Source organism: Gekko japonicus, unplaced genomic scaffold (genome assembly GCF_001447785.1).
Source record: "Gekko japonicus isolate JY-2015 unplaced genomic scaffold, Gekko_japonicus_V1.1 scaffold23, whole genome shotgun sequence".
Taxonomy (NCBI): domain Eukaryota; kingdom Metazoa; phylum Chordata; class Lepidosauria; order Squamata; family Gekkonidae; genus Gekko; species Gekko japonicus.
The window spans coordinates 430,519-454,537 of record NW_015163094.1 but is presented as its reverse complement, the minus strand read 5'-3'; the positions used below and the strand labels follow the sequence as shown (position 1 = coordinate 454,537).

General features: G+C 41.5%; 1 protein-coding gene across 1 annotated transcript in view; it reads right to left on the bottom strand.

Moving 5' to 3' along the window:
- Positions 1 to 24,019, bottom strand: part of LOC107106402 (dedicator of cytokinesis protein 1) — a 288,943-nt gene that overhangs the window by 56,785 nt on the left and 208,139 nt on the right. The window contains exons 14-18 of the mRNA XM_015406534.1: positions 23,176 to 23,280; positions 19,738 to 19,879; positions 19,081 to 19,159; positions 15,613 to 15,697; positions 13,894 to 13,980 (exon numbers count right to left, since the gene is read on the bottom strand). Of these exons, the coding sequence (XP_015262020.1) occupies positions 13,894 to 13,980; positions 15,613 to 15,697; positions 19,081 to 19,159; positions 19,738 to 19,879; positions 23,176 to 23,280 (498 nt within the window). The remainder of the gene's footprint in view (positions 1 to 13,893; positions 13,981 to 15,612; positions 15,698 to 19,080; positions 19,160 to 19,737; positions 19,880 to 23,175; positions 23,281 to 24,019) is intronic.

The window sequence follows — 24,019 nt, the reverse complement described above, 5'->3', positions numbered from 1 at the left end:
TATGCACCTTCATCACCAGTTGGTCTCCAGCTTCTTCTTTACTGCACCCAATAGTATCTTGTCACTGCATTCATGCTTTGATAACACAGTTCTTGGACTAAGGATTTTATCCACTGCTACACAGTCTATTTTGGCAGGTTGTCTCGATTCCATTGACTCAGCAAACCTGAATTTTAGCAGAAAGGGTCCTTCCCTTCCCATATCAGTATGACAATAATTTGGAAGCCCTTTGATTAAAGTGATCCTGAAAACCTCATTTACAGCATCCACATTCACAACGGAGGTGCTTCATATTATTTTTCTTTTAAGGCCCCTTGTGTCATGTGACAGGTTGGTTTTGAAGCTCAGGAGAGTTTAAAAGTAGCTTGCCATGCATTGGGTGGGTGGGTCTGTTTGTCAAAAGCACTTGCATGAGCCCAGAAGGCTCTTTAGATCACACCAGAGTTTCTTTGAAACAAATGCAGTGGCAAAATAGGAAAGTTAAGGGGTTAATTAGAATGTGTTAATAATGCAAGTCTGTATTTGATTACGGTAATTTGCATAACCTTTACATAAGACCACTTCTATCTAGCTATCAGTAGCTTAACACATTTCTGAGAGGCACTTATAATCAAATCTTTCTAATCGTCACTCCTACACCTGCACTCTGATTACATCTAACCTGCTTTAATTACCATTTTAAAAAGTGTGTTTTATGTATTATTTTGGAATGCAAAGTAACATGGGAAACAACTCTGTTATATTTGTCAACCCATGTGAACTTAACCATTTAATAGTTTCTCCTCAGTGCTGAACTTGCTACATCTAGTTTGAACAACAAGGGGAATGAAGAGTAAAAACTCTTCCGGTCTACAGTTCAGTGTCTTAACCACTGAGCCACTTTATGCATAAATACTGGCCATTGTACACATTAATTGGACATCATGGAAAACAGGCATAAACGAGTGGCATAAAATGGGCATTCCGTGTTGCCCAGTAAATTTTCATGGTGCCGCTGAAACACCAATAAACATGTTTAAACACATTTTAATACGCTTCAGTTAGCTTCATATTGGGAGAATGTGTATCAGGAAACAGTGTAAAAACAGAGTTGCACTTATCTATAACTGTTCATCAATGTTTTCTGTGCAGACACACAAGGGACTGCGTTTGTGCAGGCCGGCTGCAGGACATTTTCTTTCTAGCTCAAAAACTCCAAAGAGGAGGCACCTCATCCTTTTTCTGAGTCAACACATGTGCGGGATTTCTGACCAATGCATCATGTGCTCTATTGGCAGGCACCCCCTTCCCTCAGTTCCCACTAAGCAGCTACAAGCATGGAACAATAGGCCCTGTGAGAGCTCATGGTGGGTCAGGAGGGAGGGAATGTGTGTCTGCACAGAAGACATTGATGAACAACAGTTGCAGGTAAGTGCAACTTTGTTTTCATCTTCCATCTTCTCGTGCAGCGCCACATTGGGACCATTAGCGAGCTACTCACTAGAGGAAGGGGGCTGAGTATCTCACTGGAACAAAGCCTGTAAAGTAGCCTTGCCCACATCCCTGACGGTCTAAACATAGTGCTTCACAAATGTGCCCTCTGTTGACCAGGTTGCTGCCTTGCAGATGTCTAGCAGAGGAACTCATTGATGAAATGCGGCAGATGACCCCTATGATCAGGAGGAGTGTGTTTTCACATCAAGCGGACACAGCTCCCCAGATGCCATGTAGCAAGAACAAACGGCAGCAACTACCCATCTGGACATGGACTGGGCTGAAGCAGCTTTGCCCTTCTCGGGGTCCCAATAACAAATAAATAATGCTTTGTTCTTATGGAATGGTTTGGTTCTATCTATATAGTAAAGTAGGGCCCTCCTAACATCAAGGGAACATAGGGTCTTTTCTGCTTCCAAGCTTGGAATAGGGAAAAATACCAGGAAGACAATTTCCTGTGCTAGGTGGAACTTGGAAACTACCTTAGGCAGTAAGTCTAGATTCGGGTGGAAACCACGCACTGAATATCTTAAGAAATTTTTGGTCCCAGGTAATTAAAGAAATTAAGCAAATAACCTCCTGTGACTTTCCTGAGACTTTGGAATTTATTCTCTTAAACCTTTGGGAAGACTCAAAGGTACCGAAAATATGGCAGGATCTAACTGTGACTATGATTATTGTGGCAAAAACTGTTATAGCCATGAAGTGGAAGGATGCGGACCCCCCACAGTGGCAGCAATGGTACCTAAAGATAGGGGACTACTTTATTTTAGATAAAATTACTGATACTATCTTGGGGGGGAAAGTGGAATCAGTTCGGCATATCAGTCTACTCAAAAAATGGTTACCCTTTATGGAATTTTTAAGTTTCAGACCTTTAACAATGAAAGTTCCTTGACAGAAAAAAACAATTACATGTCTTTAGTAGCTATTCATTGAGTGCATGGCTGGCGCTTTATTCAATTCAAACTTAATAGCCTTGGGGTTTTTATTTACTACGTTGACCTGGCTCCTGTTGTTGTAACTGGTCATTCTCTCTTTTTTCTTTACATGTTTTAACTTGTTCCTCATTGTATAAGGTGTGTAAGAACTGTTTAAATGGTATAGTACTTTTCGCTTTGCTTGACTCCTCCTGTTTCTATGTATTGTTTGATATCTAATAAAAATAATAATTAAAAAAAACGGGGGGGAAAGGAGGATCAACCCTGAGTGTCACCAGTTCACTGACTCTTCTGGCTGAGGTAACAGCCACTAAGAACACTACCACCCTTGAGAGTAAAGCTAAGGAGCAAGAGGCTAGAGGCTCAAAGGGTGGTATCGTCAATCTGGCTAACACTGAGGGCAATGATCACTGTGGGACCAGACAGGTTGTAGGAGGGAAAACATTGGGCAGTCCCTTTAAAAAAATACTGAGCCAACTTATGAGCAAAAACAGTACTTCCTGGCACCGCCACATGAAAAGCAGCAATGGCTGCTAGGTAGGTCTTCACTGAAGACACCGCTAAACCAGCCTGTACTAATGACACAGGTATTCTAAAAGTGATGATAATGGGCAGGTAGAAAGGCATTCACCTCTAGTAGACATCCAGGACTCAAATCAAGCCCACTTCCTGTCATAAGAATATTTGGTTGAAGGTTTATGGGCTTGAAGCAAGATATCCTATACCCCTTGGGAGAAGGAGCACTCTATGGCCAGATCCTCCATGCTGTCATGTGCAGATGCACTACACTGTAGTACAACAGTGGACCCTGTATCAGCAGGTCTGGGGTGGGAGGAACGTTATGTAGTCCATGCCCGCTAAGCAGAATAGCTCTGAGATCCAGATCTGGCAGGGCCAGAGGGTAACTCCTAGGATATAATCCATCTGTTCGGCCACCATGTTCCCTATAACCTTGTTTAGAAAGGGGGGGGGATGCATAAAAGAGAATGCATCTCCCAGGAAGTCAGTTGCCTAATAGGGAGCAGAATTCTGGTGCTTTCTTGGACTTGGCTGTGGCAAACAGGTCCACCTGACAATAACCCCCCCACAGGTGTTGAAAATCGCCTTGATGTATCAGTTGTTCTGATAGACCCTGCTTAGGTTGTCTGCTTCTGTATGTGAAGCTCCTGCTATGTGGATGGCCCTGGGAAGGGCTCCAATGCTCACAGCTATTTCCTCAGCTGTTGCCTCTAAGCAAATCCTCTGTGAACCCATGCCTCCTTTAGTTGAAATAATACACTGATGCAGTGTTCTCCATTTGGATCACTTGCCACTTAGAATATCTGAAAAGGAGCTAAAAACAAATCTTACTGCACTAAGTTCCAAGACATTAATATCGGGAGTATTTTGCATTAAAGGCTCCTGGCCCTGCACCGAAAAACCTTTGCAGTGGGCACCCCAACCTGATATTGATGTATCCATGGGCTGAGTGACCTGGGGGACCCAGAACCTAAACTGGATCCCTGAGAAAAAATTAGCATCATCTAGCCATCACTGCAGAGACCTAGCCACCACCTTAGGTATTAAAAAAAAGTGCATCTTGAGGGATGTTTGTTAGGGTCTTACTTTTTAACAAACCAGATTTACAAGCTCCACATGTACAGTCTTGCTAATAGGATCAGTGCAGTGGTCAAGGCCATAAACCATAATAGCCATTTAATTGCCTTCACTGGCTGCCAGCATTTTCTAATACTGATAAGAACAGATACTACACTTGATTGTTTCTCCTCAGTGCTGAACTTGCTACATGTAGTTTGAACAAGGGGAATAAAGAGTAAAAACTCTTCCAGTCTGCAGTTCAGTGTCTTAACCACTGAGCCACTGTATGCATAAATACTGGCCATTGTACACATTAATTGGACATCATGGAAAACAGGCATAAATGAGTGGCATAAAATGGGCATTCCATGTTGCCCAGTAAATTTTCATGGTGCCGCTGAAACACCAATAAACATGTTTAAACGCATTTTAATACGCTTCAGTTAGCTTCATATTGGGAGAATGTGTACCAGGAAACAGTGTAAAAACAGTGTTGCACTTACCTATAACTGTTCATCAATGTCTTCTGTGCAGACACACATGGGACTACGTTTCTGCAGGCCGGCTGCAGGACATTTTCTTTCTAGCTCAAAAACTCCAAAGAGGAGGCACCTCTTTGTGCGGGATTTCTGACCAATGCATCATGTGCTCTATTGGCAGGCACCCCCTTCCCTCAGTTCCCACTAAGCAGCTACAAGCATGGAACAATAGGCCCTGTGAGAGCTCATGGTGGGTCAGGAGGGAGGGAATGTGTGTCTGCACAGAAGACATTGATGAACAAAAGTTACAGGTAAGTGCAACTCTATTTTCATCTTCCGTCTTCTCGTGCAGCCCCACATTGGGACCATTAGCAAGCTACTCACCAGAGGAGGTGGGGTGAGTCTCTCACTGGAATAGAGCCTGTAGAATAGCCTTGCCAACATCTGCTTCTTTCCTCATCTGTGGTATATAGCATAGTGCTTCACAAATGTGTTCTCTGTCAACCAGGTTGCAGCCTTGCAGATGTCTAGCAGGGGAATTTGACCAAGGAACCCAGCAAACAACCCCTGTGCTCGGGTGGAATGTGCTTTCACACTGAGCAGACATGGCTCTCTGGATGCCATGTAGTAGGAACAGATGGCAGCAACTACTCATCTGGACACGGACTGGGTTGAAGCAGCTTTGCCCTTCTTGGGACCCCAATAACAAATAAACAAATAAACAGTGCTTTGTTTTTATGGAATGGTTTGGTTCTATCTATATAGTAAAGTAGGGCCCTCCTAACATCAAGGGAACATAGGGTCTTTTCTGCTTCCAAGCTTGGAGTAGGGAAAAATACAAGTAAGACAATTTCCTGTGCTAGGTGGAACTTGGAAACTACCTTAGGCAGTAAGTCTAGATTCGGGTGGAAACCACGCACTGAATATCTTAAGAAATTTTTGGTCCCAGGTAATTAAAGAAATTAAGCAAATAACCTCCTGTGACTTTCCTGAGACTTTGGAATTTATTCTCTTAAACCTTTGGGAAGACTCAAAGGTACCGAAAATATGGCAGGATCTAACTGTGACTATGATTATTGTGGCAAAAACTGTTATAGCCATGAAGTGGAAGGATGCGGACCCCTTTAAGTTTCAGACCTTTAACAATGAAAGTTCCTTGACAGAAAAAAACAATTACATGTCTTTAGTAGCTATTCATTGAGTGCATGGCTGGCGCTTTATTCAATTCAAACTTAATAGCCTTGGGGTTTTTATTTACTACGTTGACCTGGCTCCTGTTGTTGTAACTGGTCATTCTCTCTTTTTTCTTCACATGTTTTAACTTGTTCCTCATTGTATAAGGTGTGTAAGAACTGTTTAAATGGTATTGTACTTTTCGCTTTGCTTGACTCCTCCTGTTTCTATGTATTGTTTGATATCTAATAAAATAATAATTAAAAAAAAAGAAAAAAAGAAAAGGAGGATCAACCCTGAGTGTCGCCAGTTCAGACTCTTCTGGCTGAGGTAACAACCACTAAGAACACTACCACCCTTGAGATTAAAGCTAAGGAGCAAGAGGCTAGAGGCTCAAAGGGTGGTATCGTCAATCTGGCTAACACTAAGGGCAATGATCACTGTGGGACCAGACAGGTTGTAGGAGGGAAAACATTGGGCAGTCCCTTTAAAAAAATACTGAGCCAACTTATGAGCAAAAACAGTACTTCCTGGCACCGCCACATGAAAAGCAGCAATGGCTGCTAGGTAGGTCTTCACTGAAGACACCGCTAAACCAGCCTGTACTAATGACACAGGTATTCTAAAAGTGATGATAGTGGGCAGGTAGAAAGGCATTCACCTCTAGTAGACATCCAGGACTCAAAGCAAGCCCACTTCCTGTCATAAGAATATTTGGTTGAAGGTTTATGGGCTTGAAGCAAGATATCCTATAACCCTTGGGAGAAGGAGCACTCTATGGCCAGATCCTCCATGCTGTCATGTGCAGATGCACTACACTGTAGTGCAACAGTAGACCCTGTATCAGCAGGTCTGGGGTGGGAGGAACGTTATGTAGCCCGTGCCTGCTAAGCAGAACAGCTTTGAGATCCAGATCTGGCAGGGCCAGAGGGTAACTACTAGGATATAATCCATCTGTTCGACCACCATGTTCCCTATAACCTTGTTTAGAAGGGGGTGTGTGCATAAAAGAGACTGCATCTTCCAGGAAGATGGTTGCCTAATAGGGAGCAGAATTCTGGTGCTTTCTTGGACTTGGCTGTGGCAAACAGGTCCACCTGAGAATACCCCCCCACAGGTGTTGAAAATCGCCTTGATGTATCAGTTGTTCTGATAGACCCTGCTTAGGTTGTCTGCTTCTGTATGTGAAGCTCCTGCTATGTGGATGGCCCTGGGAAGGGCTCCAATGCTCACAGCTATTTCCTCAGCTGTTGCCTCTAAGCAAATCCTCTGTGAACCCATGCCTCCTTTTGTTGAAATTATACACTGATGCAGTGTTGTCCATTTGGATCAGCACCCTCTTGCCACTTAGAATATCTGAAAAGGAGGTAAAAACAAATCTTACTGCACTAAGTTCCAAGACATTAATATTGGGAGTATTTTGCTTTAAAGGCTCCTGGCCCTGCACCTAAAAACCTTTGCAGTGGGCACCCCAACCTGATATTGATGTATCCATGGGCTGAGTGACCTGGGGGACCCAGAACCTAAATTGGATCCCTGAGAACACAAATTAGCATCATCTCGCCATCACTGCAGAGACCTAGCCACCACCTTAGGTATTAAAAAAAAGTGCATCCTGAGGGATGTTTGTTAGGGTCTTACTTCTTAACAAACCAGATTTACAAGCTCCAGATGTACAGTCTTCCTAATAGGATCAGCGCAGTGGTCAAGGCCATAAACCATAATGGCCATTGAATTGCCTTCACTGGCTGCCAGCATTTTCTAATACTGATAAGAACAGATACTGCACTTGATCTTAGCCATAAAGCTGAGAAGCTTCTCAACGCTTTCTAATATATATTAACACCATTGCCTTAATGCTTTCAGCCCTGTCTGCAGGCAGAAAAGCTCTCCCTGTCGTAGCACTGAGGGAGGCACCAATGAACTGTACTCGCTGAGAGAGTTCAAGGTGAGATTTTTCCCATTGCACCATTAGGCCTAACCTGCTACAGGTGGAAATGGTGCAGTGAACATGGTCATTCAGTAGGTCACAACTGGAGGCCATAGTAAGCCAGTCATCTAGATATGGAAAAATAGAGCAACCCTGTGTGTACAGGTGTGCCAACACTACAGGTATACACTTGGGGAATACTCTTGGTGCAGTAGCAAGACTGAATGGGAGGGATGTGTACTGGAACACCTTAGAGCCCTGTCTGAACCATAAATACTTCCTATGGGATTGGTGGATTGAAATCTTTAAATCAAGGACCACGAACCATGCACCTACGGCAAGAAACTCAATCACAGAAGAAAGCAAGACCATCCTGAACTTTGAAAATTTTGAGAACTTGTTTAATTTTCTCAGATCCAACATGGGCCTGCATCCACCATCTTTTTTATCCACTAGAAAAAAATCTTGAATGGAAACCCCGGAAGTGCATCACGCCTGGGACCGGTTCCACTGTGCCCTTCCACAGAAACTCCCCTAGCTGAACTCTGAGTTCTGGGTAGGGGCTATCCACTGCAGTCGAAAGTGGGTGGCAAGGGGGCTGGGTTAACAATGCTATCCTGTAACCTTCCTGAACTATAGACAAAACCCAACTATCAGAACTAATCTGGCACCAAGCCTATGCAAATTGTACCAGCCTATCCTTAAAACTGGGAGCACCTGCAACTACTGGGGCAGATAATCAGAACTTTGCTGGCTGTTGGCCCTGATCCCTCTGGGGGTTCTGTTGAGAAGGCCTCAGCCATGGGGTACCCTTTCTTTTTGAAAAGGGGGATGATTGGAAAGGGCATTGAGGATAAATGAATGGTGGCTGATGGTGCCCTCTCTGACCCCTGTAGAAAGGGGTAGCAAAGCCTGTAGAAAAAGGTAACAAATGTCTCTAGGCCAGAGCTGAGGAAAACACACTGCTGTCTGGCAGTTCTTCACAGTGGAAACTCATCTGTGAACTGTGAAAAAAGTTGATCCCTCAAAGGGGAGATCTTCAACTTTACAGCGAGTCTCCAGAAGGAGAGCAGTGTTGTGTAGCCATGAGTGCCTCCTGAGGACTATGACAGAGGCCATCAATCTGGCTGATACATCAGTAGCATGTCTGCCCACATTAATTTCGAGACTTTAATCACCTCAGACTGGATAAGCTTAGCCAGGAACTTGGATGCATCAGGTAACTTGTTCAGGTACTGGGAAAGACTCTCTGAGAGGAAAAGTTGGTAGCTTTCAATAATCATTTGATAATTTGCTACTTGAAAACTGAGAGTGGATGAAGCATAAAACTTTCCCAAAGCATCCAGATGGCGGCTTTCCCTGTTGGCTCAGGATGAATTCTGCCTGGGCCGCAGGTATGTCTGCATGTCTTCTGTAACTAATGAAGATGGTGGTGGGTGTGTGGACAGAAACTCACAGGAGTCCTGCTTTCCTCTGTATAAATTTTCAATCTTACAAGGTGTGGCCTGAATGGAGGCTTTTGCTATTAGCATTTGTTCTTCGTATAGACGGAGGTCTTCGCTAGGACATACTGGGGTTGGGTCACCCACAGTATCATTGGGTGACGGGTCTAAGGCACTGTAGCAAGATGCTGTGGAGACCTCTTCTTCAGACTTATGCTATGGAGACTGGAATGGAACCAGTGTGGAGTGGGCATCCATGTATTCTTGTGCATTCAGGTCATGCCCCTCTAAAGTTTGAGGGTGATGTCCAGCCCATCTATTTAAATATGGTGGCAACATACACCGTGGGGGGGGGGGGAAGGTAGCCAAGATAAGGGAGAGCCTGATTCCGATGGTTTCAGTTGTCCAGTAGGGATGCCAGGTTGGTCGTCTTCTGCATCCGAAAAGGAACCAGCAAAGGAGGCTAGATGCAGTGACAAGAAGCACAGGGGAACCAGGATGACATTGTGATCAGTCTCTGGACACTTAAAAGACTTGACGTGTCCTGATTTGGGCGCAGACTCACATTTTTTCCTTATGCTTCTTATTCTTACTTCCAGTTTGGTGTAGTGGTTAGGAGCGTGGACTCTAATCTGGGAAAACCGGCTTTGATTTCCCACTCCTCCACATGCAGCTGCTGGTGTGACCTTGGGTCAGTTACAAGATATTTCAGAGCTGTTTTCTCACAAGCAGTTCTTGAAAGAGCTCTCTAAGCCCCATCTACCTCATGGGGGGGGAAGGGAAAGGAGATTGTCAGTCAGGCGGGGTATAATTCCAATCTCCTCCTCCTCCTCTTCTTCTTTTTTGCAGGAGGTTCCGAATGTGATCAGACCTTAGTCAACAGTCCTGGAGAAGGCCAACGTGGGCGCCGAGATTCTGCCTCTGGAGTGACTGAAGTGGCTCTTTTTGGAGGGACTGGAGTTGTCTTGATACTCAAGCCCGTAGAAACTGAATGGACCAATGGGGGCCTGAACAGGGTTCAGTAGTCAGAACCAAGGGTAGTAGACCTGAGATAGTAGGGCCCAAACTCAGAGTTGCCTTAGAAGGAACTGAGGACGAGGAGTTGGTTTTATATTCCACTCTTCATTACCAGAAGGAGTCTTGGAATGGCTTACAATGTATTTCATACATTGTCTGGCCACTTGCATGTTTTCCACAAAATGTATATTCTGTAGTCATCATGTGAAATCCTCACACCTTCTCTATCATTTGGAGACTGCCATATTAACTGCACAATATGTCAAAATTATCTATTGACGCTGCCAACATCTGCATCTTTTTCATCCCTTCAGGTGAATGTGTACGACGGAAGATATTTTGGTACATTGTCCTCTCAATTCACATGAATCCTAACATGTACAAGACCGTATTGTGGGAATCTGTGGATGCAGTTACCCTCTCATGTGCTAACACTAAGCTTATCACATAAACAGTTTTAAGCTTGCCTGATCACAATTTTTTGTCATTTGGAAGTAATTTGTCATGTGAGACTCAATGCTAGGCAACAGGGAATTTTAGATTAGCATACATTTATGTTAACATGCTCAATTAAGCAGTGATCACTCTTCTCCTCTTGGAGTGATAGAAACCTCAGCCCACACACAGTAGAGATATCACCCAAAGTTCCTCCTCCCATTTTTCCCTGTTAGTTTCAATCACACAGAATCTTGTGATAATTTGGCAATGTCTCCTTCTAAGTACCATCTAATTCTTGGTTCTCTTCCTCCTCCATCTTCTCGGTCTCATTAAATTGTCCAATTGGATTAACATTATTTCATGTCATTACTCTAATTAACTCTCTTGCTTCTTATGCATCTGGCTCCTAGGAAGACCTATGCAGGCAAACTGATGCAGACTAGGACATGTAGAATGTGTAGGGGGTTTTCTGAAGTGAGATTAGTTCACTGATCCCGAGAACTACAGAGGTCATTAAAAGAACAACTATCAAGGTCACAGAGTATATCTGGCAGGGAGTTCTAAAACCCAGTTGTATCCATCAATCAGTATGGTTAGTACTGTAGACTGATAAGAAGGAAGGAATCACTGCCTTCTAAAGTACATAGATTTGTTAGACCTTTGGACTGGTGATCATCATTGTTACACTTGTATTTTTGCCTTGGTTTGGAAGACTGCTTACTAAATGCCCTGTTCTCATAACTCAGATCTTCTGTTAAACTCCATTTATGGTCTCAGGTCATTGGATCCTGCTGATCCCAGCAGTCTAAAAAATAACTGGAGGTTATAGTTCAATTATTCTTTATCAATGGTTCCCTCTCTTGTGACCTTATTTTTGCCTAGGAGATCCTTTCATTAGCTCTTCTGGTTTTCCAGAACTCTCTGAGACTCTTCTCTTACCCATAAAGCAGACTTAATCTGTCAGCACTTCTTGTTCCCCCTACCAAAAGCAGTAATGGACACTTGCAAAAACAGACCAGGATGATGCAAAACAACAAAGCAAAACCAATTGTTTTCCTTCTAAAAGAAAGGCTTTGTTTACCCACAGTACCATAAAAATTAGACAACTACATTTGGCATTGTTAGAGCTGCTGTGATTAAAATCCACACCCTTGGGGCCTCTGCTTCACGTGCCCCCACTTTGGGAGGCTAGATGGGTGGTAACCCAAGATAGGTCCTTCTTGGTCATTGTGCCAAACTTATGGAACTCCCCAAGGATATACATTTGATCCTTCTGCCAGTGAGTTCTCTGTTTTATATATGTATTTTAGCTTGGTTTTATGATGTATTTTATAGTGCTATTTTAATTGTTAGGTGCCTTGGAGGCCCTGATCGGGTAGAAAGGTGGAATGGAAATGATGTGAATAAATAAATAATAATTACATTTCTTACTTAATTTATAACACAGACATTATAAATAGAACTGAAGCTTCACAGTGTAATTCTGAGTGACATAAATGACGCATTTCTGCAAACCAGAGTTTCAGGATAATGAGGGCCATTGTCAAGTTTATCTATAATATGAGCCAGCTGTATCTGTTTTGTTTATTCACACTGATCATAGCAAATCATACATTTCTGCTGTAATACTCTTTATTCCAAGGCTGACATATACAGTCATGCAAAAAATGTACACTAATGCTTTATCCTCTTTCATCTAGCCACAATGCAGATAGGTGGCTACTTTCAGACTGGAACTAGTAGGATTTAAAATTTAAAAATAAAATGTTTGTCATAACCTACATACAACAATTCATAGATTATTGCTCTTTCACCCCTCCAGTTCCATTTCTATGCCTTGCAATACATGTTTTAAAATGACTTGCTTCATCTGATTTTTTGAGAGCATTTGTATCAGGAATTAAAACTTAGAATTACATACATCTAGGAACAGTCAATTTTGCTGCTAGCTTTCATCTGATAAGATTATTCAGGAACAGCTAATCCAGCTTTTGTAGCAAATATATCGTGCACAGGAGGTCAAAAGTTACCCTTTCTCTCTTCTTGCATTATTCAATTGGGTGGTGATAGTATGCTCCTTAACCCTTGCTTACAAAAGGCTTATGTAGAAACACTGTTTGGAGCATTTCTGCATTATTTGATGTCATGTGTGGAGCAAAACAGTTCCATGCAGAAAAGTACCTGCCTACAGGAGCCTGCATTCTTAATTCATAAAATTAAGAAGCTTTTAATCAGATAGGATAAGACTGGAGACAATATAATGAAGTGTGGCATCATTATTATGTTGATACTGAAAAGGGAAAATTCATTACACATGTTTCATTGGTCAAAATCTGTCAGCATTTTGTTATATTTTATACAATACAGTCAAAGACTTTGTTCATTCAATTTATTATCAATCTGAATGCAATTATACATTCCATTATTCTTAAAAATCCATCTTATTTTTAAAAATCTCATTAATGTAACTTTGAAACAGAACAATTGATATATTCTCAGAATAATTAATTTTCATTTGTAAGTTTTCCCATAAAAATGATAAAAGAGGGTGGAAAAATCCAAGGATATTCCAAGTATATAAAACTGCAGTTTTTACAAAAGTCCTTAAAACCATTAACACATTTAAGTGTTATGCAAATGCATTCTGAATAAAATCTCTATATATCAAAGTTCCTGCTGTCTTATAAAGGATGCCAACTGAGTAGAACTTCTGGAAAAATTGAATTAATCTCAAATTAAAATGGTGATTTAGTGGCTTTTTTGCTGTGACATCTAACAGCTCAGTAGTAACTTTTCAAAAAAGTCCTGCCCATGAAACACTAGTTTGTTTGTTTTAATACACAGAATTTCTCAATGAAATACAACATGAATCCTTAGGAAATGAGTAGGGTTGCCAGCTCTGGGTTGGGAAATACCTAGAGATTTTAGGGGCGGGGTTTGGGGAGAGGAGGAACTTCAATGGGCTATAATGCCACACAAAGTCCACCTTCCAAAGTGGCTGTTTTCTCCAGGTGAGCTGATTTCTGTCACCTGGAGATCACTTGTAGTCCCAGATCTCCAGCTACCTCCTAAATGTTGGCAAGCCTGAAGACAAGGCTTGTGTAAGCCACACACCATACAATAAAAGATTATAAAACCAAAAAATACTGGAAGATCATTTAGCTGAACTGCTGCGATGAAGCAAGAACTGCTAGAGAAAGTCAATAAGAAATTAACCATTAAATCTGGTGATTAACCACAATATAGTGAACAGGCAAACCTAGAATTTACAAAAAGTTTCCTGCAGGAAAAGAAATGAATTTAAGTTGGACAGTCAACAACATCAAATATAGGCATCAAGAAACTATTAGAGTTTTTTTTTTTTTTTAATTGCAGCCATGTGATTAAGATAGCTTGGTAAATACCATCTGAATGGATCTTACCATAAAAACTGATTTGACTTCAAACCATCTTAAAATCCCAGGTAATTTATATCCCGTCACATAAATGGTTCTCTCAATCCACATATTCTGCAAATTTAAGATAAAAGGTTTAAAGTAGAATATTAGCAGACTGATAATTTATATTTCTATTATCACAAAAAATTTAGCCATATACTAGATTTTTTTAAAAAATCACAAACCTAAAAGATTGCCCTATGTGCCTGACATATCACTGTGTGTAATACTTTGCAGTGAGCTCCTTAATTTATGGTCAAGGACTTGCACATGTGCTACTCGGGTATAGACTAGATTATGAATTGTTTCTGCAAGCCTCATGAATTTCAAGCAGCACTGGGTTACAGTTTGGAAGACAGGTAAAAGAGAGTATAAATAAAGTCCCTTTGCTGGTCTCTCCATAACATAGATTTGATCAGTTTAGCGGCAAACAAGCAATATTAAGACATTATTTTCAATTGTGCTAGTTCTGTCAATGTGAGTGGATCAGGCAGTGAGTATAAAAGGTAAGACTGAGCAAATACTATTAATTTCTTTGGGGAAATAACCGTGTAGTCTTATTTAACATGACCTATCACAGTACTGCTGTGATTCTGCCATCTACATCAAAGACCTATAATATATCAGACTTAAACCTTAATGTTCTAACATAGAAGCTTATTATTGGACTAAAATTTCACAATTTCTATATACATCGTAGTAGGAAAACTATGTTGCAGATTTCCTTGGCAATCCCTTCAAGGACCCTTCCTCGTAGGATTTAGATTTATTTGTTCCTTGTCAACCATTTCTGCTATCCTGCTAATGCTGAAAACAAAGAATTTGATGATTAAGAAAGCACACTATCCTATATCTGCTATTAAATGGTTTAAGATCTGCACATATAGGCTGTAGGAAAAAGCTTTTAATAAAATCTGGTCTTAGCAAAGCAACTTTTGAAAGCCCAGGGCTTTATGGAGTTCATAAATGAAAAGGAAAGCTCATTTTAAAGGTCATATTACTTTACAGTGATATATGTAAGTAAAATCATAAAGCTTAAATTTTACTGACCATGAGATCAACCCCCTCAAAGACAAGAGTTAAACCACTGCGGCTAGAATCCTTACGTTAATGTACTTCAGCTTTAGTTCACCTGAAACATCATCTTCAAAACTTGCAGCTCCATTTTTCTCATACTAAAAGAGCAATCCTGAGCAGGTCGACACAGAAATCATGTTATTCAGTGGGGCTTACTCCCAGGAAATTGTCCTTAATATTTCAGCCTAAGCACAGTTCATGGTGTAACCAGGGGTCATTTGGGGGGGGATGCGGGGGGACGCCATCCCCCCGGGTGAGGTGCGGAAGGGCGGGGCCTGGAGCTCCCTGCTGGTGCCCGCTGGAGGTCGCCGCCGGCTGTGGGGAGGACACACTTCCGGTGATGTCAGGGGGTGTGGCATATGCTAATGAGTTATGCTAATGAGTCCCCCTAGCTCTTTTTCTACGAAACGACCCCTGGGTGTAACACTCCTTAGGGTGGCAATGTAAGCATTTACCAACTTAGAAACAACACATGCCTCAGTTGAATGAACCACTTTTTGGTACTCATGATACCCTGTATACAATTATTTCATATTTACTAATAAAAGCCAGGATAGCTATTACTGAAACTCAGTAAAGAGCATTTATGATAATCATTGTTCTATACAGCACAAATATAAAAATTACCGCAAATTCATTGTCAGGGTTTTTCTCTCCTTTTCGAATTGGTCGTGAATACTCAAATCGCTGAACCTCATTCACCCTGTAGAAACTAGAGGGGGGAAAGGGAATATACAGCTGAATACATATTTTCTTTTTATAATATGCATAAGCATCACAATATGTACAAACAATTAACATAAATATATCTGACCAAGTCAAGCCACTACAATGACTCTTAAATCACCAGCCATATCTCAAGAACAGCTCTCCCTGTGACGACAGCTGCAGAGTAATTTAAAATTACTCTTATGTATACACTGATCCAAATCGACTAAAAGATTAATCTATCTTTGATTTAAGAGCTTGGAGACAAATAATAAAGGCTTAAAAAAACCTTGCAAAAAAGTTTATAAATCCACAAAATTATCTTGATCTGCCCAGACACAGTTATGTTAGTGATCTCTAGCATTCACTGTTACATTTCAGGAGCATAACATGTATTATAATGAAATTCTAATTTCAAATAAATTTAAGTTTTTTTACAAGCCAACATCCAACACAGCAAGACAACTCACTTATTGTCGATTGCCTCATGGACTGTCGTTTACAATAACTAGGAGGTCCTGTATCTGAACTGTGAGGGGGTGGGATTGGAAATCAGGCTCCCAACCCTTCACAGGGCACCACTGTCATGGGTGTCGAGGTTGAAGAGCCTGGGGGTGGGTCCTGGATGTCTCACTTTCAATGGAGGCCCAGGTCACCACGGCTGCTGGACCAGCCTTTTACCATCTTCAGCTGGTCAGACTGCTGGACTCCTCTCGGGACTCAGCTACAATGATCCATGCAACGGTCATTTCCAGGTTGCATTACTGTAGCTTTCTTTACGTGGGGCTGCCCTTGAACCTGACCCAGAAACTGCAGCTAGTACAAAATGCAGCAGCATGCCACCTGACTGCCATGTCTATGTGGGCGCACATTCAGCCGGTGCTATGCCAATTGAGTACTGGATCCAGTTCATGGTTATGCTATTAACCTTTAAAACCCTATGTGGCCTGGGACCAACATACCTGTAGGACTGCCTCTCCCCCTATGGGCCCCACAGAGCACTGAAAAATCTGCTGGTGTTACCCAGCCCAAAAGATGTCCATTTAGCCTCAACAAGGGCCAGGGCATTTTCTGGCCTGGCCCCAGCCTGGTGGAACATTCTCCCACTTGATCAGGGCCCTGCAAGATTTAGTGCAATTCTTCAGGGCCTATAAAACAGAGCTGTTCTGCCAGGCCTTTGGTTGAGGCAGTGGACACCTGAAGACCGTGGCCTCCCCTGCTCCCACTACCTGGGTGAACTGCCCTTGTATGAATCTTGGCATCCACTAAATGGGCTCTGTTAATTAGTCATATATGCCCTGCACTTGAGGGAGGAGCTGGTGGACACCAGAAATAAGAACATAAGAGAAGCCAATGCTGGACCAGGCCAATGGCCCATCTAGTCCAACACTCTGTCACACAGTGGCCAAAAATCCCAGGTACCATCAGGAGGTCCAGCAGTGGGGCCAGGACACTAGAAGCCCTCCCACTGTTGCCCCCCCCCCCAAGCACCAAGAATACAGAGCATCACTTGCCCCAGCCTGAGAGTTCCTATTTACACCTTGTGGCTAATAGCCACTGATGGACTTTTGCTCCATATGCTTATCTAATTCCCTCTTGAAGCTGTCCATGCTTGTAGCCACCACCACCTCCTATGGCAGTGAATTCTATGTGTTAATCACTGTTTGGGTGAAGTACTTCCTTTTATCTGTTCTAACCCGACTGCTCAGCAATTTTATTGAATGGCCACGAGTTTTTGTATTGTGAGAAATAGAGTCTATGCTGTTGATTTTTAAATCTTTAATTCTGTGTGTAGTGTATTAATTATTGTATTGTTACTCAAATTGTTGTGATCTGCCCTGAGCCCGCTTGTGGGGAGGGCGGGATATATATCCAATTAAATAAATAAATACATCAAGGATGGTCATTGGGTTAATTTGATCTAGTAAGAAAGATTTGTGTTTGGCTGCCAGTAGGGCATTTCCATATCTTTATTTTCCCACACAAATAAAGGTGTTCCACTTCAGGTGGAAAGAGTTTAGATTTGCAATACCAGTAAAAGGGATTATACCTAAATGTGCCAAAGATTGTTAAGAGTGCAATAAGTCAGAATATGGGTTAGATTCAACAGAAAATTTATTTGCAGAAGTAATCAGTGGAACGTCTTTCTCTGACTCCCCCCTAGCAACTCGCTGTGCATTCCAAAAAACTTCTTTGAGGGCTGGGGGCAAAAGACAGCACAGCAAGGTAGGCTGAAGTGAGGAAGAAGAATTGTGTGAAACTGCTTCTTCCAGTTTTGGAACAGTCAAAAGGAGATGATGTGCAGTAGGCAGAGGTCATTTCGGGGGGGATCGCAGTTCCCCCGGGTGAGGTACGGAGGGGCGGGGCACATGACGAAGCCCCGCCCAGTGCTTTGGGCCGCCCCGCTTCCAGCCCTCATTCAGCCAGGAGGAGGCAGGAGAAGAGGGAGGGTAAGTTGCTTCCTCCCTGCCTCTCCCCACCCCTGCCTGCCTGGGGCCAGGGAGGGCCTTCGCGGGGGGGTGTGGCCTTATGACACACTTCCGGTGATGTCAGGGGGTGTGGTATATGCTAATGAGTTATGCTAATGAGTTCCCCTAGCTCTTTTTCTACGAAACGACCCCTGGCAGTAGGCTAATGGATACGAAGAATGAGGGACAGAAAAGCAAAAGAGTCATATAACTTTGAATCAAGCAATGTTTCATCAGTACCCACGTCCTTTATGCCTTCTTTTACTTTTTTTCTGGGCCTACTTACATTATGGGTGTAGTTCTTCAAGTAATTTCGATGGGTGGTTTCCAGAGAGGGATAGGCTTGCATGGTTTCCCTGTTGCTGGGGCAGCTACTGAAAAGGTGCAGTGGCAATAGGGTTTCACATGGCAGGTTCCCTTGCCCCAGTCCCTCAGTAACCACACCCCCTACACCCTGGACCACCAGGACTTCTGCAATTTTTTAAAAATTGCGTATCAGTAAAAGCTGGGAATTTAGAGAATGTATTACACATACTGGCATAATGTAATACTAATATCATGATATTCTAGTGCCAGTTTTTTAAAAAATATAAAGGGCCTCAGATGTGGGGGGAAGAAATGGCCACTGAGGGGACAGGGTCAGGGGAAATGGCTGCCATGTGGGAGAAGGGGAACTCTGAATTTTCCTACTCAGCCAGCAATCATTTAGACTTTACTGCAATCTTTCCCAAAATTTCAGAGCAAACCAGGTTTGAGAAAGATTGAAGAAAAGTGGGAGGTGCAGAAATGAAAAAAGCAGAAAAAAAACCTGCTTCCAAATTGCACTGAACCCAAAGCAGATACCCCATGTGGAAATGGCCCAGGTAATGCAACCAAGCAGATTTAACTGTGGAAGGCTTTAACAGTAAAATAATCATACCTTAAAATTTGTTCTGATACTGGCTTGTGGAACTTTGATGGTAAATCAAGTTTTGGTTTTACAGTGAAGCACTGAATATCTGAATTTTAGGATTAAGAACTGTAAAGATATAAAGTTAAAATGAACCATCAGAGAAATAGTTCCAGTTTGAGGACTGAAAACATATGATCTATCAACTTTGCTGATGCAGGTTTGGGTCTGGTCAAAGCCAGAATGGGAGATCTCCTGGAACTCTATGTACTCCACCTTGTTACATGATGGATGAAAGGTAGGGCATAAATTTGACTAGTAAATAAAATAAACATCAACTGAAAAATACATATGCTACATATATACAGAATATATATCAGAAGAAGAAGAGTTGGTTTTATATCCCACTTTTCTGTACCCGAAGGAGTCTCCAAGTGGCTTACAATCACCTTCCCTTCCTCTACCCACAACAAACACCCTGTAAGGTAGATGGAGCTGAAAGAGTTCTGAGGGAAATGTGACTGACCCAAAGACACCCAGTAGGGTTTCATGTGGTTTTCCAGATTAGAGTCCACTGCTCTTGACCACTCTACCAAACTGGCTCTCAAAATACATAAGAAAGGGGAAAGCTTGTATGTTATCAAAGAAATGTACCAGTTATATCTATGGGGCATTGTTAAAGGATACACTGTCCAGGGGAATTTTTAATTTCTTCGCCTGGGGGAGATGTTGTCTTCATTTTTTCAGCATTTGGAAACTGGGTTAACAACCTTGCTTCAAAATCTTCACGACGCTCATATTCTTTTCCTCGATAAATAAAAACTTTGTTCTGTAAAAAAATATACATTGAAATTTGTTTGAACCATAGATCCAAAACCAAAAAACAAATACACAATAGAAAAGAATATCAGGCACACATCTCCTCTCATTTCTGCACTGACAATTTTGCAAGCATTTGCCTGCCATAATTCTTTTGTCAGGAATCTGAAGAATTTGTAACTTTCAATCAGTGGATTTGGCCCCATCAATAAGTTACATCTGTGGTGTGGGAGCTGCTGAAAAATGGGCTGAAGTGGGTGCCATTCCATATGACACAAAATTTGAGAAAAGCAGCTCCCCAATGAAGCCAGTTAAGCTCTTATCCCCTGTCTAGTTTCTAAGGCTAGATTCTGGCAAGAGTTAGATAGATAGAGGTGGGTAGAGAAGACGCATTTATCTTTCTTATGCTTAAATATAAACTGTAAAATTATAAGTAGCCTGCTTTTAGCTTTGTGACATGATGGGCTTTTTAAAGACACCCAGTAATACAGTATATGCTTGGCCTTCAATCTCAGGTTCAAGCACTGCCATCTTAAGGTTATTTTTTTAAGAGACACTTCTCCATTTAAAATAATACCAAGTAACAGGGCTTGAGACCTTGTGTGTGTAGTGCCATCAAGTTTATTTTATTTATTTTCATTTATAGTTCTCCAATTACTGGACTAGAATTACAAACAACCCGACTTCTGTAGTGGGCAGTTTCTTTACCATTCTAAAATTGTTATGGTGTACTATGTGCATTTAAAATATTTAATAAGCACATTTAGTAGGGGATGAAAACTGGAGTTGCTTGGAATTTGGTGTTGTGTTTTCAGAAATAAGAATTAAAATCAAAATCTTTTTGGAAAGAAAAAAGATTGTGTTTTGACACTAACGTCTTGCCTTCTTTAAATTCCATGTGGTTGGCTAGCTGTGTATCAGATATGTCTAGAGTTGTTAATCTCCAGGTCAGGTCTGGGACTCTTCCAGACTTACAACTGATCTCCAGACTGCAAAGATCAGTTCCCCTGGAGGAAATGGCAGCTTTGGAGGGTGGACTCTATAGAAGTGAGACTCACAACAAATCATGCTTGCCTCGAATGAAGCAAAAGGCTCCACTGGCTGTGGAAAAATCAGATCAGCCAGTCAGATGAGGGCACTGGGCTATTATGCCTGCTGCTACCTCTCACCTTCAGTCTTCTTGCTGCACATGACCAACCCACCCTCCCTGAGGGCAGCACAAGATTAGCCGGTCATTATATAGGGATGAGCATTTTTGGTGGATTCCTGAAAATTGGCTTTACCAAGAGCCTCCTTTTTACATGTTCCATGCTGTTTCATGTGGGATGGGTTTTGTCCCATTAAATAGGCCTGGTTTTAATAATTGGTTAGGCCACAACTAGTTGGCAGGAATAGGGAGGGTTGCTTTGGATAGGTTGGGTTAATCAGCAAGCACCCTGAGATACCTGCATCATGGCGGGCATCTACGGTACAGGCCATTGCATGCCTTGTGACTGTGAAGGAACGCCCTCAGTGCTCAGTGGCATCGTTTGATCCTGGTAGTAGCCTTGCGGCACATCAGGGAAGAGATATGAAACTGGGCACTTCTCTGTATTAGGGAAGTGCAGGTATTGATAAGCAAGGCTGGCAGAATGCCAATCAAGTTTGAAGTTAGGGTGGACAAAAGGCAGACAATATGGATGCCTAGCCCCACCCAATCATCACCAAATAAGCAGTTTTGTAGACCAGCCATTTATGTAAGTTGAATACAGCTAAATAAATAAACTAGTTGAACCCATGAGCTCATATCTTCATTTGGGGGTGCCGGGGCAAGTACATCCCTATTGAAATGTGCCCATCCACAAACTGTGCCCTCCCTAGTTACAGCACCTTAATTTCCAGGAATTTCCCAAGCTGAAGTTGCCAACCAAAGATATGTTTGAAAATAATGTTACTGAGAAGAAGTGATAAATGTTAAGAATCCAGCTAGGACAGTATTTAGATTGATATGCAAGCTAGTTTCATGTTTAATATTTAGCTTGTAAACAATTTCTGATGTCAATTAAAAAATAAGCAACAAAGTAATAGAAAGTTATCAGTGATGAGTTTTCAGTGTCAGCTTTACTAAGGATTTTGCAGTTGCTTTGCTTTGTCTAGACAAATTATACAGACCACAAATGAGGAAATTGTGTATTTTACTATGTGTCCATATCTTGAATATGTGATTTATTTAGAATCTGAAATGAATTAACTCACAGACATTTAATTCAAATGTTCAGAACAGCTCTGTCACCTCTCTTGTGATTCCTAATTATTCTCCACAGGGTTGTATTGAGAAACTTTAAATTGCTAGCAGATAATTCTGCCCATAGAGGATATTGTGAACTGTATTATAGAAGTGCATGTAACAAAATGATTGGTCTAAATGCTGTTTTTGTGATGCTAGCCAGTAAGTTTCACAAATTTTATCATCTCTTTTTTGGTTGAAATGTTCTTCAGGGATCTTCAGACACAACCTGACTGCCTTGCTCTGCTAGAGGTGCCAGGTGCTGCAGCAATTAGATTTCTCCTTATATTTAGCAGCCTGAGAGGCATACCTGTCAGACTCTGCTCCACTAAAGAGAATACTTTAATACTGAAAAATCAGGAATAGCTCTATGTCACCAAGCCATGTAGTACTGGTGGTGGAACCCAGCAAAAGCCATTCAATGGCTCTGAAATGTATTTATTCGATATTTTGTGCCAATGCAGTGCTCTCCCAGGATCCCATGACCTCAGTCTTTGTAAACAACTTTCACTATGGCTCACATTTAATTAGTAACAGATCTGCAAATACTTCGGATTTACTTGTTCCATATCCTTTTCAATTATTTGAAACACAACAGACTCAACATTTCAAAAGACGTGGAAAAAACTGTATGATTGGTATAATATAAATGCATAGTTTAAAGTTATGAAATTTTGGGTATTATTAATCTCTTTGAGTTTAATAGAAACTATGGTAAAAAGATAAGAGTATACAGAAACTTAAGCAAACCTACAGAAAGTGATTTAAGAATTTTTTAAAAATATGGTAATAGAGTAATAAGAAAATATACTGATCTCTTTGTATGTCTTATGTATGTAAGTGGTCTTCCAAATAAAATAACGGAGCCAATAATGGATTTAAAGTTCTCAGGTCCATTCAAAGCATCTGTATAAATATTTTCAAATGCATTGGTTCTCCTCAGTTTATTACAGTCAGAATCCTTTTCAGAAAGAGAAGCATGACATTTTCAAATGTAGCCATCTATCAGTTACTCATCAAATGATGAAAATAACACTTACGCGCAGAAATGTAGGAAACCCTTGTCCATAGTATCCAACAGCAAAGTAATCTGGTTTGGGTCTGATTACTTTCACAATACTTTCATAAAACTGTGCTTGCTTTTTCTGTGCAGGAAAAAAATAATGTTTAAAGTTTCTTTAAACTGGAGATGTTAGCACTTTCCTGTTAAAATGTATCAACTTATTTATCAGTAATTGCATCTGCAAATATCAAAGTATTTGATTAATTTCATCTTGTTTTTGCAAGATGTCAGCATACGTACCTAACAGAATTTTGACATAATGTATATATTTTCCCCAAAGCACCAAATTTCAGTTCTTACAATATCTTGTATAACAAAAATTTGGGGCAATCATTAACGGGCACAAATTCCTACAATAAACTATTTCTATTTTTCACGCAGTGCTTAAACTAGCTCTGATCAGAGAATTGAAAAAGACATAATTCAGGATGGGTATGAACCGATTTACGAACCCCAGTTTGGCACAAACCAAGCCAGTTCACGAAGCACTAAGCAGGAAACCGGTTCGCCCCACAAACCTGCCCATGAACCTCCATGTTTTCATGGAAGTTCGTGGGTGGGTTTAGAAGTGAGCTCTGAAGGCATTTAAATGCCATTGGAGCCCACCACTGGCTTATGGCCTGACCCAGGTGAGCTCTGAAGGCATTTAAATACTTTCAGAGCCCACTTCTGGGTTGGCCTGTCCAACTGGAAGTGAGCCCTGAAGGCATTTAAATACCTTCGGAGCAATGTTTTCTCTAAGCTCCATAGTTCTGTGAGCAAAAATTCTACCTCATGAGCGAAAAAAGCTAGTAGCATTAAAGTTGTGAGTCTACATTTGA